Here is an 18784-nt window from a genome sequence, read left to right on the forward strand (position 1 = left end):
GGGTGAACTGGAGGGCAAAGTTGAAAGGTCATCCAGGATCGTCGTTTTAGGCATTTCCTTTCACATGGACCAACAATAACCTGTTCCAAAGAAGTTTTGGTTTTTAACATTAGAATGTCCAACAAACTCCAACCCAACAAGTTCATTATTTATCCCTCAAGGTCCCCTAGTATCATTACTGGGGCCGAATACAATATAAACAGGAGACGTTATAAAGCTCCGCATACAAAACGAGGCCGACTTTTCTCATAACCCATTTAAAAACAAAAACCATGTCAGATTGAGAAGCCACAAAAAGATTGTTTTAAAACAAACACTTGATCAAATAAAACTGTATACATTATATTTGAGGGGAAAGGAGTGATGAATATACACACACATACATCAAAATGCACATCTAGGCTATTTTTTAAATAGCCTAAATGTGTTAAACTGCAAGTTAAACTTTGCAGTTTAACTTGACTGCAAAGGGAGGGACAGAAGAACTGCCCATAGATAATAAGTCTAGCAGAGAGCATAAATATAGTTACATATTAGTGACTCCACAAGAGGGGTGAACCGGAGGGCAAAGTTGAAAGGTCATCCAGGATTGTCGTTTTAGGCATTTCCTTTCACATGGACCAACAATAACCTGTTCCAAAGAAGTTTTGGTTTTTAACATTAGAATGTCCAACAAACTCCAACCCAACAAGTTCATTATTTATCCCTCAAGGTCCCCTAGTATCATTACTGGGGCCGTATCAGTTTGTGAAAACAACCTGGTCGTACACCATCCACACAGGGCAAGCAAAAACAATGTTAATATCCCTGACTCGACTGAATGATGTCCTCTATCTAATCAGGCCCAGATAAGGCTCCTCATATGTCTCTTTCTGAAGACCTGCTGTCTCACTGCCTTGGCTTGAAGCTCCAATGTCCAACCGCATGCCTGGCTGTCCATCTCAGCTGTGACAAATGATTGACTGGGACTTTGCTCTCCTCCTCAGTCCTCCCCACCTTCACGACTATATCTCTGTTTTGTCTTCAAGGTCCACTGTCAAGATACTTGGACAAGCGGGAATACTCAGTAACAGAGAAGGCTAAGGAGGAAAAGAGTGTGGCAACACAGTGAATCTCAAAGGGATTAATAAAAAATATCCTCTCAAACTGGAACAAAGTCGTACAAAGGCTCAGACAGTTTGGACACAGATACATCTAGCATTTGGATTACCATATTTGGACAAACCGGCATTGAAGGAGAGAAACATCTTTCAACAAGTTGAAACTACAACAAATGGGATATCACAACTGATCCTTGAGAATCAACCTGAAGCCAGTTTCTATTGAGACATAAGACATTTAAGTCATAAGATCACATCATAGCACAGGGAGAGACAAGGTTGAAGGAAGTATCAGAGGTGACCTCTACACATACGGGACTCTAGCAGATCACACAGGCCCAACCATGGAGGAGAGAAGGCGTGTGGGCTACTGCGTGCACAGAGAGGTGCTGGATGAGGGAAAAGTGGACCAGTTGGCTGAGAAATCAGATGTTAGAGTCCCTTTCTCTGAAAAAATCAGAGAGTCATTGAGGTAAGGTGATAACCTTACTTTAACCTTGCATACAACTGAGAAAAAAAACTAATAAGAAATGAAACTGTGACAAAACAGTGTTTAGTGTTGACGTCTCTAGAATGCTGTGTCTCAGAAATGACTCACTATTGAGTGAGTATTGTTCAGTATAATAATGCACAAGGTTGGGTAGGTTACTTTATAAATGTAATCGGTTACAGTTACAAGTTACCTGTCCAAATTTATGAGTAACGCAACTTTTGAATTACTCAAACTCAGCAATGTAATCTGATTACTTTCAGTTACTTTTTGACTACTTTCCCCCTAAAAATGCAGTCTGTGATCTTCAGCACAACAAATTCGTAGCATATTTTACGAATTGGATTCGCAACATATCATATGAATTGCCAAAAATCAGGGTGAAAAAAACATGTTTTTTTGCAGTACACCACGTTCTACTATCTGAAATTATACAAAAGTTCAGAAGCATCACTTTGAGAGGCATCCATCAAATGCATTTGGTATGTCATCAGAGGAATCTCTGACTTGTCATCAGAGGGATCTCTGACTTGTCATCAGAGGAATCTCTGATTTGTCATCAGAGGGATCTCTGACTTGTCATCATAGGGATCTCTGTAGGGATCTCTGACTTGTCATCAGAGGGATCTCTAACTTGTCATCATAGGGATCTCTGACTTGTCCTCATAGAGATCTCTGACTTGTCATCATAGGGATCTCTGACTTGTCATCATAGGGATCTCTGACTTGTCATCATAGAGATCTCTGACTTGTCATCATAGGGATCTCTGACTTGTCATCATAGGGATCTCTGACTTGTCATCATAGGGATCTCTGACTTGTCATCAGAGGGATCTCTGACTTGTCATCAGACTCCTTCAGGTGGAACAAACTTAAACTTGCGCATTTTTTAAATTCTGAATTGAATGTCATTGAGAAAACAGAAAGGTGTCGTCACGTATTTTCTGCAAACACACTTTCTGAACTTAATTCCCCGGGCACCAATGATTTGGACTTGGATTAAGGCAGCACCCCGCACCTCTCTGACTCAAAGGGGTTGGGTTAAATGCGGAAGACACATTTCAGTTGAATGCATTTGTCACGAACGTCGTTGTAATGATGGTCGGACCAAGGCGCAGAGTGCATAGAGTTCCACATGTTTATTAAATGAAACTCACAGAAAACAATCAAGAGCAAAACGAAACGTGACGCTAATGTAGTGCTCGCAGGCAACTATACATAGACAAGATCCCACAACAAACAGGTGGGAAAAGGCTGCCTAAATATGATCCCCAATCAGAGACAACGATAGACAGCTGTCTCTGATTGGGAACCATACCAGGCCAACCTAGAAATACAAAAACTAGAGTACCCACCCTAGTCACACCCTAACCTAACCAAAATAGAGAATAAACAGGCTCTCTAAGGTCAGGGCGGGACAGCATTCAGTTGTGCAACTGACTAGGTATCCCCTTTCCCTTCCATAAAAGTAACCCAAGAAGTAATCTTCCAATTTTTCAAAAGTATCTGTAATCTGATTACAAAATTTTAGCTAGTAACGTAACTGACTACAGTAAAAAATAAAATAATACCATCTGTAATGCCTGGATAGTCTCAGTGTATCCTAGTGTTGTTCTAGCACAGTATGTCTAAGAGTATCTGAGTGTGCCTCTTAGTTCCCCCTACAGATGTAGGATCTTAATTTGAGCAAGTATGCTACAGCAGGAAAATAGTTATGCCGCAACAGGAAATGTCAATTATTAAGATCCTACACCTGTATGTCTCAGTAGGGCCTGTGTGCCTGTTTCAGGGCTTGAAGAGATTATCGGTACTCAATTTATCATACCAGGGTTAACACTTTAGAACTGGTAATCGATACCAGGTGCTGGTACTCAAACAGTAGAACATTAGAGGCAAATCTCTGTACCCTCTTTAACCACAGACCTGCATATGTCTCATTAGTGTTAGCTTTTCTGTGGCTCAGTGTGTGTGTGTGTGTGTGTGTGTGTGTGTGTGTGTGTGTGTGTGTGTGTGTGTGTGTGTGTGTGTGTGTGTGTGTGTGTGTGTGTGTGTGTGTGTCTTCTCTCCCAGGTGTTCTGTCCCCAGGCTGAAGAGTTGTATGTTGTCGTCTGTTCCTGTCCTCTCCTGGCTGCCTCGCTACTCCCTCAGAGACAACGCCATCGGAGATCTGATCTCAGGCATCAGTGTAGGCATCATGCACCTACCACAAGGTCTGATTGCCTGACTAAATATAACCTCTGTATTTAAAACATCCTTTTATGTGTCTTGTATTATTGCCCTGTTACCCTCTTTAATAAACATATAATAACCATCTTTGAGTAACTTCTGAATATGAATATATGTTGTGTCACTGTAGGGATGGCATATGCTCTGCTAGCAGCAGTGCCCCCAGTGTTTGGTCTCTACTCTTCCTTTTACCCCATCCTCATCTACTTCATCTTTGGGTCGTCCAAACACATCTCTGTGGGTAAGTTCTTTGCTATGTAGAGAGTACAAACCATGTTTAATGTTTGATGTCACACACAGAGACCATGGGTCCTACTAATCACCCCAAACAATCCAAAACAACCCCAAACAGTTACCCTAAAGAACCCCAAATAACCTATACCTGCACAAACATTTCAGTCATACTTTTTTATTATCTCTGCTATCGTGACAATATCGAATATAGAATCCTGAACCCAATATAGCACAAACCAAACCAAAACGTGAACCAACTGATCATTTGGGTGGTTTTGTGTTGTTTTGGTGGCCAGTTTGTGGTTCTTTCGGGTACTTATGGGTTGTTTTGTGTACCTGTTTGTGGTTCTTTGTGCTTGTTTTAGGTTGTTTTGGGTTGTTTTGGGTAGCTTTGGGGGGGTTCTCTTGGGTACCTTTTGTGTTGTTTTGGGTACTTTTTGCGTAGTTTTGGGTACCTGTTTGTGGTTGTTTTGGGTACTTTTGGATTGTTTTGGATACCTTGGGGGTTCTTTTGGGTACTTTTGTGGTGTTTTGGGTACCTTTTTGGGTTGTTTGGGGTGTTTTAAGGTCATTTTGCTTACTTTGGGGTTGTTTTGGGTACTTTGGGGTTGTTTTGGGTTCTTTTGGGTACCTGTTTGGAGTTATTTGGGGTGATTAGTAGGACCCGAGATGACTACACCTTATTTTGCCATCCAGTGAACACAACACTAATGTTTTGCCTAGTCAGAACATTAATTTCAAACTAACTACTTTACTGTATATAAACCTCTCTCTCTTAGGTACATATGCAGTGATGAGTGTGATGATTGGGGGAGTGACAGAGCGCTTGGCCCCAGACTCTAACTTCATGATGTATGTTAACGCCACCAATCAGAGTATGGTGGATGTTTTGGCTCGAGACACGGAGCGGGTGAAAGTGGCTGCTGCCGTTACTTTCTTGTCCGGCCTCTTCCAGGTAAATCTGACTGAACTTCAACTGCATGCCACAAGACTGTTAGCCTGCTGAGCTAAAGCCTAGAAAGTCTTTAGGTCTCAGGCAAAGTTAGTCATCATTACTCGTCTCCAAACTACCTGTTATATTAGCAGAGATTGTATGACAGCTTCTCCCGTGTGTGTGTGTGAATGTGTGTGTAGATGCTCCTGGGCCTGGTTCAGTTTGGCTTTGTGGTGACCTACCTGTCTGAGCCCCTGGTCAGAGGGTACACCACCGGAGCAGCCATCCACGTCATCGTCTCTCAGCTCAAGTACACCTTTGGTATCAGTCCAAAACGCCACAGCGGACCCTTCGCCCTGATCTTTGTAAGTACTACAAACACACAGGCAAATGCATATACTCAAGCATGTGTCCTGTCCCATGTCCTGATGCCCATCTCTCTCTCTCTGTCTCTCTCTCTCTGTCTCTGTGTGTGTGTAGACGGTGATAGAGGTGTGCTATCTGGTGCCAGAAACCAACATAGGCACCCTAGTGGTGAGTCTGGTGTCCATCATTGGCCTCATCATGGTCAAGGAGCTCAACACCTACCTGGGCAAAAAGCTGCCAGTACCCATTCCTGTAGAGCTGCTAGGGGTGAGTCACAGTCCCACTCCTCCTACACCCAATAGAAGATAAACAGATTAGATCCCACCGTGAATATTAGACCAAATGAATGGCATTGAGATAAAATTGTTTGTGCATAAACAATGGATAATGAAGTGGAGTAGGAGGAACACTGTTAATGTAGAACAAAAATATAGTAACTTTATTTTAAACAGCTAAACATTATTTTTATGAAAGTACAACAAAGTACCGTAACAATTATCTATGGATAGAGTATATTTTATTCAAAGTTCCAACTGTGAAAAAAGTTGCTCTCTATCTCTCTCTGACAACATTGACTTTAATAGCTGATTTGTTTTACAAGAGATCTAGAAATAATGTATAATGTCCACTACTACTGAATGTGGATTCAAACATTGAATTAATCTCTTTGTCTGTCTGTCTGTTGTCAGATAATCATCGCCACGGTGATCTCCTGGCAGGTCAACCTGGAGGGGAAGTATGGAGTGGAAGTGGTGGGAGAGATCCCCTCTGGGTGAGGAGAGGAACATTATACACACATAGAGATACCAAATAGAGATACCACATAGAGATATCACATAGAGATACCACATAGAGATACCACATAGAGATACCACATAGAGATACCACATAGATACACAACCACAGATACATATTTTTTCATGTTTTATTTCACCTTTATTTAACCAGGTAGGCTAGTTGAGAACAAGTTCTCATTTACAACTGTGACCTGGCCAAGATAAAGCACAGCAGTGCGACACAAACAACAACACAGAGTTACACATGTGGTAAACAAACATACAGTCAATAATACAATAGAAAAAGTCTATATACAGTGTGTACAAATGAGGTAGGATAAGGGAGGTAAGGCAATGAATAGGCCATAGCGGCTAAATAATTACAAAATATCAATTAAACACTGGAGTGATAAATGTGCAGAAGATGAGTGTGCAAGTAGAGATACTGGGGTGCAAAGGAGCAAAATAAATAAAATAAATAACTGTCACGGCTGTTTAAATGATCGGACCAAAATGCAGCGTCTATTTCGTTCCACATATTTATTAGACTGTGAAACTTAATGCAATACCAAAATAAACTGAAGGACAAAACAACAAACCGTGACGCAGGAGGAACAAACACTACTCACAAAATATAATCACCCACAAAAACAGGTGGGACAAACATCAACTTAAATATGACCTCCAATTAGAGACAACGACAACCGGCTGCCTCTAATTGGAGGTCATGCCAAACAAAAACCAACATAGAAATACCAAACTAGAAGCTGAACATAGAAATTGCTCCTCTGACCTACTCTACCATAGAAAATAACAACTTACTATGGTCAGGACGTGACAATAACAGTATGTGGATGAGGTAGTTGGATGGGCTATTTACAGATGGGCTATTTACAGGTGCGGTGATCTGTGAGCTGCTCTGACAGCTGGTGCTTAAAGCTAGTGAGGGAGATATGAGTCTCCAGCTTCAGTGATTTTTGCAGTTCGTTCCAGTCATTGGCAGCAGAGAACTGGAAGGAAAGGCGGCCGAAGGAGGAATTGGCTTTGGGGGTGAACAGTGAAATATACCTGCTGGAGCACGTGCTACGGGTGGGTGCTGCTATGGTGACCAGTGAGCTGAGATAAGACAGGGCTTTACCTAGCAAATACTTATAGATGACCTGGAGCTAGTGGGTTTGGCGATGAATATGAAGCGAGGGCCAGCCAACGAGAGCATACAGGTCGCAGTGGTGGGTACTATATGGGGCTTTGTTGACAAAACGGACTGCACTGTGATAGACTGCATCCAATTTGCTGAGTAGAGTGTTGGAGGCTATTTTGTAAATGACATCGCTGAAGTCAAGGATCGGTAAGATAGTCCGTTTTATGAGGATATGTTTGGCAGCATGAGTGAAGGATGTTTTGTTGCGAAATAGGAACCCGATTCTAGATTTAATTTTGGATTGAAGATGCTTAATGTGAGTCTGGAAGGAGAGTTTACAGTCTAACCAGACACCTAGATATTTGTAGTTGTTCACATATTCTAAGTCAGAACCGTCCAGAGTAGTGATGCTGGATGGGCGGGCAGGTGTAGGCAGCAATCGGTTGAAGAGCATGCATTTAGTTTTATTTGCATTTAAGACCAGTTGGAGGCCACGGAAGGAGAGTTGTATGGCATTGAAGCTCGTCTGGAGATTAGTTAACACAGTGTCCAAAGAAGGGCCAGAAGTATACAGAATGGTGTCGTCTGCATAGAGGTGGATCAGAGAATCACCAGCAGCAAGAGCGACATCATTGATGTATACAGAGAAAAGAGTCGGCCCGAGGATTGAACCCTGTGGCACCCCCATCGAGACTGCCAGAGGTCCGGACAACAGGCCCTCCGATTTGACACACTGAACTATATCTGAGAAGTAGTTGGTTAACCAGGCGAGGCAGTCATTTGAGAAACCAAGGCTGTTGAGTCTGCCGATAAGAATGTGGTGATTGACAGAGTCGAAAGCCTTGGCCAGGTCGTTGAATACAGCTGCACAGTATTGTCTCTTATCGATGGTGGTTATGATATCGTTTAGGACCTTGAGCGTGGCTGAGGTGCACCCATGACCAGCTCGGAAACCAGATTGCATAGCGGAGAAGGTTCGGTGGGATTTGAAATGGTCGGTGATCTGTTTGTTAACTTGGCTTTCGAAGACCTTAGAAAGACAGGGTAGGATAGAAAAAGGTCTGTAACAGTTTGGGTCTAGAGTGTCTCCCCCTTTGAAGAGGGGATGAGCGGGGCAGCTTTCCAATCTTTGGGGATCTCAGACGATACGAAAGAGAGGTTGAACAGGCTAGTAATAGGGGTTGCAACAATTTTGGCGGATAATTTTAGAAAGAGAAGGTCCAGATTGTCTAGCCTGGCTGAGTTGTAGGGGTCCAGATTTTGCAGCTCTTTCAGAACATCAGCTATCTGGATTTGGGTGAAGGAGAAATGGGGGAGGCTTGGGCAAGTTGCTGTGGGGCGTGCAGCCAGGTGGAAAGCATGGCCAGCTGTAGATGAATGCTTCTTGAAATTCTCAATTATCGCAGATTTATCGGAGGTGACAGTGTTTCCTAGCCTCAGTGCAGTGGGCAGCTGAGAGGAGGTGCTCTTATTCTCCATGGACTTTACAGTGTCCCAGAACTTTTTGGAGTTTGTGCTAAAGGATGCAAATTTCTGTTTGAAAAAGCTAGCCTTTGCTTTCCTAACTGCCTGTGTATATTGGTTCCTAACTTCCCTGAAAAGTTGCATATTGCGGGGGCTATTCGATACATAACCACATAGATACACAACCACAGATACATAACCACATAGATACACAACCACATAGATACAAAACAACATAGATACAAAACAACATACAGTAGATGCACAGCCATAACAGCCCACATCCCAGATGTTCACTCACATAGTCTAATTACACAACCACTCGTACAGATGGCATTATACCTAGCTATACAACCACCAAACTACAGTACACAACATGATCACACAAAGATATCCTTGTCAAGGAGAATAACAGTTACCCTTGTTTCTCCTCCCTAGTCTACAGCCCCCTGTCATGCCTACAGCCTCTCTATTTGGGCAGGTGATAGGTGATGCCTTCGCTCTGTCTGTGGTTGGCTACGGCATTGCCATCTCCCTCGGACGGATCTTTGCCCTAAAATATGGCTACAAAGTTGACAGCAACCAGGTAAAAACATTGTCAATGACTATGTGATTGGAAATCTCTCTGGGTGTGGTTGTTGTAATGTGTGGCATGCACTGCTTGTGAATGACTGGTTGTGCTATTCACTCCCCTATTTACTGAAGAAAGTGGTCTCTTCCTGGTTTAGGAATTGATAGCCCTGGGTCTCAGCAACTCCATTGGAGGGGTGTTTCAGTGCTTTGCAATCAGTTGCTCCATGTCCCGCACCATGGTACAGGAAAGCACTGGGGGCAAGACTCAGGTACAGACTCCTCCCATTATGACAGTAGTCATACATTATTCTGTTGCATTGATACAGTGGGGGAAAAAAGTATTTGATCCCCTGCTGATTTTGTACGTTTGCCCACTTACAAAGAAATTATCAGTCTATAATTTTAATAGTAGGTTTATTTGAACAGTGAGAGATAGAACAACAAAAAAATACAGAAAAACGCATTGCAAAAATGTTAAAAAATGATTTGCATGTTAATGAGGGAAATAAGTATTTGACCCCTCTACAAAACATGACTTAGTACTTGGTGGCAAAACCCTTGTTGGCAATCAAAGAGGTCAGACGTTTCTTGTAGTTGGCCACCAGGTTTGCACACATCTCAGGAGGGATTTTGTCCCACTCCTCTTTGCAGATCTTCTCCAAGTCATTAAGGTTTCGAGGCTGATGTTTGGCAACTCGAACCTTCAGCTCCCTCCACAGATTTTCTATGGGATTAAGGTCTGGAGACTGGCTAGGCCACTCCAGGAACTTAATGTGCTTCTTCTTGAGCCACTCCTTTATTGCCTTGGCCGTGTGTTTTGGGTCATTGTCATGCTGGAATACCCATCCACGACCCATTTTCAATGCCCTGGCTGAGGGAAGGAGGTTTTCACCCAAGATTTGACGGTACATGGCCCCGTCCATTGTCCCTTTGATGTGGTGAAGTTGTCCTGTTCCCTTAGCAGAAAACACCCACAAAGCATAATGTTTCCACCTCCATGTTTGACGGCGGAGATGGTGTTCTTGGGGTCATAGGCAGCATTCCTCCTCCTCCAAACACGGCGAGTTGACTTGATGTTAAAGAGCTCCATTTTGGTCTCATCTGACCACAACACTTTCACCAGTTGTCCTCTGAGTCATTCAGATGTTCATTGGCAGACTTCAGACGGGCCTGTATATGTATTCTTGAGCAGGGGGACCTTGCGGGCGCTGCAGGATTTCAGTCCTTCACGGCGTTGTGTGTTACCAATTGTTTTCTTGGTGACTATGGTCCCAGCTGCCTTGAGATCATTGACAAGATCCTCCCGTGTAGTTCTGGGCTGATTCCTTCCCTGTAGGTCAGTTGGTAGAGCATGGTGTTTGCAACACCAGGGTTGTGGGTTCGATTCCCACGGGGGGCCAGCACAGGGGAAAAAAAAAAAATGTATGAAATGTATGCATTCACTACTGTAAGTCGCTCTGGATAAGAGCGTCTGCAAAATGACTAAAATGTAAATGTAAATTCCTCACTGTTCTCATGATCATTGCAACTCCACGAGGTGAGATCTTGCATGGAGCCCCAGGCCGAGGGATATTGACAGTTATTTTGTGTTTCTTCCATTTGCGAATAATCACACCAAATGTTGTCACCTTCTCACCAAGCTGCTTGGCGATGGTCTTGTAGCCCATTCCAGCCTTGTGCAGGTCTACAATCTTGTCCCTGACATCCTTGGAGAGCTCTTTGGTCTTGGCCATGGTGGAGAGTTTGGAATCTGATTGATTGATTGCTTCTGTGGACAGGTGTCTTTTTTACAGGTAAGAAGCTGCGGTTAGGAGCACTCCTTTTAAGAGTGTGCTCCTAATCTCAGCTCGTTACCTGTATAAAAGACACCTGGGAGCCAGAAATCTTTCTGATTGAGAGGGGGTCAAATACTTATTTCCCTCATTAAAATGCAAATCAATTTCTAACATTTTTGACATGCGTTTTTCTGGATATTTTTGTTGTTATTCTGTCTCTCACGGTTCAAATAAACCTACCATTAAAATTATAGACTGATCCTTTCTTTGTCAGTGGGCAAACGTACAAAATCAGCAGGGGATCAAATACTTTTTTCCCCACTGTAAGTGGGTTCATTAAAAAACACTTGAAGCGTTAATTAAAACCCACATCACACACCCACTTGGATTCATTAAAACAGAAATAATGAGTTGTCTAGCACATCATTTCAACAGACAGGGCTCAATATTCACAACATTACGCAATTACAGGAGGGCCTGGTTGTTGTCTGTTTTAACCCTCCTCCATCTCCCTCTCCCTCCCAGGTGGCGAGTGCTCTTTCAGCCATGGTGATTCTGGTCATCATGCTGTGGATTGGGGCTCTCTTTGAAGAGCTGCCAAAGGTACCATTCCATTGGCTGTTGGTTAGTAGACTGAGGTGGTTCTGTGTGTGATTGTGATTGGTGGCTGACTCTCTGTCCACCAGGCCGTGTTGGCAGCCATCATCTATGTGAACCTGCATGGCATGATGAAGCAGTTCATGGACATCCCAACTCTGTGGAAGAGCAATAAAGTGGATATGGTGAGTGAGTGAGAGAGAGAGAAGGGGAGCGGAGAAAGAGGGCAGGGGGAGGAGGGGGAGGGGGATATATTGGAGAGATGGAGGAGAGCAGAGAAAGAGAATAGAGGGGTAAAAGGGGAGGATGAGTTAGATTTTATTGAATTGGTTTTTCCTCACAGAGGTAATATGGTAATAGTAGAAACAGAAGTCTCAGGGGTAAAGTGAGAGAGTCTGGTGAGGGAGGAGGATGTGTGGTAACTTTCCTCTGTGTCCCCCTCCCTCTCTCCCTAGCTGGTGTGGGTGGCCACTCTGATCCTCACCGTGCTCTTCAACCCTGACATTGGCCTGGCAGCCTCCATTGCCTTCTCCATGCTCACGGTCATCTTCAGGACCCAGCTGTGAGTACACAACCGCTCTCTCACACCCACACACACACACACACACACACACACACACACACACACACACACACACACACACACACTAGAGTGTACATGCTAACACACACACACACACAAAACTATCCCAGACAGACTCCACCTAACCACAAACATCCAACACTACTCATTTGGATCTACCCCACACATCATTAGACCACCCATTCACTCTTAAAAGTCCTTTTAACAGATTTAAAAGGGACTAGATGTCATATCTGCTCCACTTATGAAACTATCTTTGAAAAAACATACCAAATTGTGTACTAAATCGTGTGTTAAATCGCTTCCTGTCTATTTGTCCGTTTAAGGCCGAAGTACTCCCTCCTAGGGCAGGTCCCTGAGACTGACATCTACAGACCAGTGGAGGACTATAATCAGGTATGCATCCATGGAAACAAGATATAAAAACATACAGTACGTATTCACGTACTCTCTAATCATACCGCCACTCAATCAAGAGGGAGTCTTTAACTTGTAGGTATCAGGTCTATGTCTGGCGGGGTTTCACTTTGGTTTTCTACAGTATATCAGTTGTAAGGTGTACTTCAACTAGGGTCTGGGGTGAAGTTTCCCCTAGATACAGATCTAGGATCAGCTTCCCCTCCCCCAATCATATCCTTAAAACTAGAATCATTAGTTGCAACATCCATTTTTGGACTTATAAAGGAATGATATACACCTATTGATTTTAGAAGAATATCATTCACAAATGCCTTAACTGTCGTAACCGATCAGAACCCAAAATATTAGCTTGTTTTACTCCAAGGTTTGTAAACAATGTAAATGTAAACAAACACTGTATAGCCTCAACATGGTTAAAACTATACTTTTGATATCCATCGCTCTGTCTATGAATTTGAGAGTGGATACATTTCTCCACGCCCATCCCTCAGCTTTTTACCAAAACAGTGGCAGGGTAACCACTTTTGTATTGTTTCAATCGTAGCCGCGGGAAATAGGGGTGCTGAGGGTGATGCAACTGAAAAATGCCACTGAAAAACATAAATAAGTACAAATGATTTTAAAATATATTTTTTTCCCCAAAAGTAGTGCACTGGGCCTTTACTGGTCCTGTACTAGCAGACACGTACAGACTTCTGTAGCACGGGCAAACATTTTTCCAGCACCCCTCCCCCCGTTAGTCTTTATTATAATAAGAGCATTGATATAAATGACCATTGTCTCTCAGGTGAATGAGATCCCTGGTGTGGTGATCTTCCGCTCCTCTGCGACCCTCTACTTTGCCAATGCTGAGATGTACCAAGACGCCCTGGCAGAGAAGGTGAGGTCACAGGAATTATTATGCACTACACAAGCATACTTTGACAAATTGGCAAAACGCCTGAGCTGTTTTGCTTACATTCTGCTGTGTGCGTATGGCGAGCGTGACAGACATTGTTAAGATGGCATCCATTCCTCTCTCCTCTCTACAACCCCATTATGCTGTCATGTTCCAAGGCAGGAATAGAAAAAGATGATAGAATGTCTCACTCCCTTGCTATTGTGTCTCCAGAGTGGGATTGACATCACCAAACTCATCTCCCAAAAGAAGAAAGCAGAGGCCAAGAGACTGAGGAAAGAAAAGAAAGAGGCCAGGAAAGCCAAGAAGGATGCAAAGAAGAATGCACAGGAATGGGTGAGGAGGAGGAGTGACACTGAAGAGAGAGATCATTCCAGTCTGTTTGTATATCTCCAATGAAATCCACTAATATGGTCAATGTGTTAGGAGAGTATTGGATTAATATGCAGGTAATGTGTTGGGTGAGTGTCTTATGGATGATCCATCCATGTCTTGTCCTGTCCAGGAAGGGGAGCCAGACAGTTCGGAGAACGAGGTGGAGAAGGGTGTGGCCACAGTGGAGGAAGGGAGTAAACCTGTCTCCACCCTTCCTCGTGCCATCATCCTGGAACTGAGTCCAGTCAATTTCCTGGATACTGTGGGCGTCAAGACTCTACGCAATGTGAGTCGTCTGTATGCACTGATATCCATCTTACTCAACCGTTTAACCTGTTCTGCCAGCTCACCTCGCTCTTTCTCTCCCTCTTTTTCTTTCTCTCTATCTCTCTCTATTTCCTCTGATAAAATGCCTAAATGCAATGTTGCCAAAATGAGAGACACAATTCAAGCAAAATGAATGGAGCAGTCTCTTTCTCGCTCTCTCTGACCTGACCTTTGACCTCTCTGGTGCTGCTTCAGATCCAAAGAGACTACGGTGCTATCGGTGTAGAGGTAGTCCTGTGTGGATGTCAGAGTGAGTGTTACATGTTCCATGTACTTTTACCAAAACCTCCACGCTAAACATACAGCACTGTAACATGCATACCCTGGGTGCTGAAAATAGTGGGCGTTCCTGTAGTTGTTTCTGTGTTTCCCATGTTTTCTGAGTTATTTACTTGCATTCTCTTATGTAATTGAGGAAATTGCTTATCATTACTGATTATACAGGCAAAATCACTAAAGTGGCCAATGTTTATGTAGTTAAGAATGTTGATTAACCATAATTATGAATGTTTGATCACATCACTCACTCACTCTCTCTCCATCCATTCCTCCCTCCTCTCTCTCTCGCTCTCTCTCTCTCTTTCTGTAGCTTGTGTTATTGAGAACCTGGAGAGTGGAGGGTTCTTCAGCGAGAAAGTCAGCAAAGCATGTCTCTTCTCCTCAATCCACGATGCAGTGCTTCACTGTCAGACAGACAGGGCCACGATTAACAAAGATGATGAGGTGAAACATACTAACACACATGGGCACGACACGTGCACACACACACAAACACACTCACATTATTTTACTAAAACAAATCGTTATTTTCAAACATTTGGTTTTGTGGGGTTTAGGTGTTGGTTGCTGGCAGCTCTGTTTTAGCATTTAGTTGCAAGCGTGACTCTAATACAGCTCCACAGGGAGATTGTACATGTTTATGGTAGTTGGTCAGGGAACACACACTACAGTCAGGGAATGTTTTACCAGTGATCAGGCAGGTTATACTGATAGATCTTGAAAAGCCTTCTCTGAAAGCGTCAAGAGGTGTTTCTGACCTAAGCCTCTCTAAAGCATTGTGCAGAGACTATGTTATGAAACTGCCGAGGGTAGTGGCTGTGTTGAAACAGGAAGTGCCATTAACTTCACAAGACCTTCCTCTCAAACCATCATATCTCCCTCACTAGGTTTAAGCACCAGCTGTCAGAGCAGCTCACAGATCACTGCACCTGTACATAGCCCATCTGTAAACAGCCCATCTATCTACCTACCTCATCCCCATACTGTATTTATTTATTTATCTTGCTCCTTTGCACTCCAGTATCTCTACTTGCACATTCATCTTCTGCACATCTACCATTCCAGTGTTTAATTGCTATATTGTAATTACTTCACCACCATGGCCTATTTATTGCCTTAACTTACCTCATTTGCACTCACTGTATATAGACTTTTTGTTTTCTTTTGTTCTACTGTATTATTAACTGTTTGTTTTGTTTATTCCATGTGTAACTCTGTGTTGTTGTATGTGTCGAATTGCTACGCTTTATCTTGGCCAGGTCGCAGTTGTAAATGAGAACTTGTTCTCAACTAGCCTACCTGGTTAAATAAAGGTGAAATAAATAAATAAATAAAAAATCTCAGTCTGGGGCTGCTGACGTTATGTGCAGGGTGACCCCAAACATCTATGTGACTATACAAGAGTGGTCCACATTGGATGTGACCCTGAGTGGAGCTTTTTCCTTTAGTAGTTGTTAACTATTTCTAACAAAACCAGCCATGGTATAACACTCTCTCCTCTCCTCCTTTCTCCCTCGCCTGTCTTTCTCTATCTCCCTCTCCCTCGCCTGTCTTTCTCTATCTCCCTCTCGGCTCTCTAGGAAATGCAAGCGACTCATTTCTGAATACTGAGGATAATGGAGGCGTCTTACTGTATGGTACTTGGGTACTTATTAGAAAGCTCAGAATACTTGACATTCATATTATGTCCACATATTTTTTGACACAGAAAGAAAGTATGAAAGAAAGAATGTATTAAAAAGAGAGACAGATACAAACACTTCAACGAGACGCACAAACCTTGACAAACCCAGATGAATGTTAGCCTTGTACTCCATGCAATGTGCCAAGGATGTACATTGAAACAGAATAATATTATTCTATGACCTTCCTATAAGCAAATAGATACACCTTTGGGGAAACTTTTATATTGAAAGACATTCACATTTTCTGTGCTAAATAAACTATTGTATATTTATTGTTTAAATTGTTAACAAATAAAAAAAACATCTAAAAACATGTTCCTCTTCATATCTAGCTTTATATTTGTTGTAGGAAGAATAATGTTAGTTATCTGTGTGATTGGCAACGTACATGTTTGATTCTATATTGCAGAGATGCATTGTGTTCAGAGTCATGTCTATATCAGTTCCTTGTCAAATGTTCAATGTCAATCAAAATAATGACTTAATGTTCAATAGTATCTGCATGTGCTGTGTCATATAATCTTCATTTACTGATGTAGCTAAGCTGTTATCTCATGTTCTACCACCCAAGGCAGTGTTCAGAGTGTCAATAACATATGCATGCTGCCTATATCGCTTAAAGGCACAGTGTCAGGAGAGAGTGTTACAAAAGACTGCATGATTTGCATGATACTGAGAGACTGAGAAACAGCTTCTATCACCAGGCCATTAGACTGTTAAACAGCCATCACTAGCAAGGTACCTTCCCGGAACTCTGCCCTGCACCTTAAGAGTAATGCCCCATGTATAGAGAGACATTGAACACTGGCCACTTCATATACACTTCATATACTGTTGTTTACTCACTGTGTATGTACAGATGAAGTCGGTAGTTTACATACACTTAGGTTGAAGTCATTAAAACTCGTTTTTCAACCACTCCATAAATGTCTTGTTAACAAACTATAGTTTTGGCATGTCGGTTAGGACATCTACTTTGTGCGTGACACAAGTAATTTTTCCAACAATTGTTTAGACAGATTATTTCACTTATAATTCACTGTATCACAATTCCAGTGGGTCAGAAGTTTACATTCACTAAGTTAACTGGGCCCTTTTACTAGGATTAAATGTCAGGAATTGTGAAAAACTGAGTTTAAATGTATTTGGCGAAGGTGTATGTAAACTTCCCACTTCAACTGTACATACTGTATTCTCAACACAACTCATCCTAATATACCTACTACTGTACATACCATTTTCTTTTCCAAATGATATACAGTTGAAGTCGGAAGTTTACATACACCTTAGCCAACTACATTTAAACTCAGTTTTTCCACAATTCCTGACATTTAATCCTAGTAAAAATTCCATGTCTTAGGTCAGTTAGGATCACCACTTTATTTTAAGAATGTGAAATGTCAGAATAATAGTAGAGAGAATTATTTATTTCAGCTTTTATTTCTTTCATCACATTCCCAGTGGGTCAGAAGTTTACATATACTCAATTAGTATTTTGTAGCATTGCCTTTAAATTGTTTAACTTGTGGCAAACGTTTCGTGTAGCTTTCCACAAGCTTCCCACAATAAGTTGGGTGAATTTTGGCCCATTCCTCCTGACAGAGCTGGTGTAACTGAGTCAGGTTTGTAGGCCTCCTTGCTCACACACGCTTTTTCAGATCTGCCCAAAAATGTTCTATGGGATTGAGGTCAAGGCTTTGTGATGGCCACTCCAATACCTTGACTTTGTTGTCCTTAAGCCATTTTGCTACAACTTTGGAAGTATGCTTGGGGTCATTGTCCATTTGGAAGACCCATTTGCAACCAACCTTTAACTTCCTGACTGAGGTCTTGAGATGTTGCTTCAATATATCCACATCATTTTCCTACCTCATCATGATTCCATCCATTTTGTGAAGTGCACCAGTCCCTACTGCAGCAAAGCACCCCCACAACATGATGCTGCCACCCCAGTGCTTCACGGTTGGGATGGTGTTCTTCGGCTTGCAAGCCTCCCCCTTTTTCCTCCAAACATAACGATGGTCATTATGGCCAAACAGTTCTATTTTTGTTTCATCAGACCAGAGGATATTTCTCCAAAAAGTAAAATCTTTGTCCCCATGTGCAGTTGCAAACCGTAATCTGACTTTTTTATGGCGGTTTTGGAGCAGTGGCTTCTTCCTTGCTGGGCGGCCTTTCAGGTTATGTCGATAAAGGACTAATTTTACTGTGGATATCGATACTTTTGTACCTGTTTCCTCCAGCATCTTCACAAGGTCCTTTGCTGTTGTTCTGGGATTGATTTGCACTTTTCGGCACCAAAGTACGTTCATCTCTAGGAGATAGAATGCGTCTCCTTCCTGAGCGGTATGACGGCTGTGTGGTCCCATAGTGTTTATACTTATGTACTATTGTTTGTACAGATGAACGTGATCCCTTCAGGCATTTGGAAATTGCTCCCAAGGATGAAGCAGACTTGTGGAGGTCTACAATTTTTTTCTGAGGTCTTGGCTGATTTCTTTTGATTTTCCCATGATGTCAAGCAAAGAGGCACTGAGTTTG

General features: G+C 42.5%; 1 protein-coding gene across 1 annotated transcript; it reads left to right on the plus strand.

Annotated features, from left to right (window-relative positions):
• Positions 1-1005: 1005 nt before the first annotated feature.
• slc26a6.2 (solute carrier family 26 member 6, tandem duplicate 2) lies at positions 1006-16740 on the plus strand. Its single transcript, XM_029723452.1, has 19 exons — positions 1006-1572; positions 3661-3800; positions 3947-4057; positions 4830-5005; positions 5185-5349; positions 5465-5617; positions 6040-6122; positions 9170-9317; positions 9460-9573; positions 11605-11682; positions 11766-11861; positions 12132-12238; positions 12586-12655; positions 13467-13559; positions 13791-13913; positions 14083-14238; positions 14475-14529; positions 14869-15002; positions 16139-16740. Exons 1-19 carry the CDS (start codon positions 1445-1447, stop codon positions 16160-16162), a joined length of 2154 nt encoding a protein of 717 aa, XP_029579312.1. The 5' UTR covers positions 1006-1444; the 3' UTR covers positions 16163-16740.
• Positions 16741-18784: the final 2044 nt, after the last annotated feature.

Source organism: Salmo trutta, chromosome 30 (assembly GCF_901001165.1).
Source record: "Salmo trutta chromosome 30, fSalTru1.1, whole genome shotgun sequence".
Taxonomy (NCBI): Eukaryota; Metazoa; Chordata; class Actinopteri; order Salmoniformes; family Salmonidae; genus Salmo; species Salmo trutta.

Excerpts from the sequence above, each read along its gene's own strand:
- slc26a6.2 (XM_029723452.1), top strand. The coding sequence starts at position 1,445 with ATGGAGGAGAGAAGGCGTGTGGGCTACTGCGTGCACAGAGAGGTGCTG. Across the intron at positions 4,058-4,829 it reads GTCCAAACACATCTCTGTGG|GTACATATGCAGTGATGAGT; the intron begins GTAAGTTCTTTG and ends TCTCTCTCTTAG. Across the intron at positions 5,350-5,464 it reads GACCCTTCGCCCTGATCTTT|ACGGTGATAGAGGTGTGCTA; the intron begins GTAAGTACTACA and ends GTGTGTGTGTAG.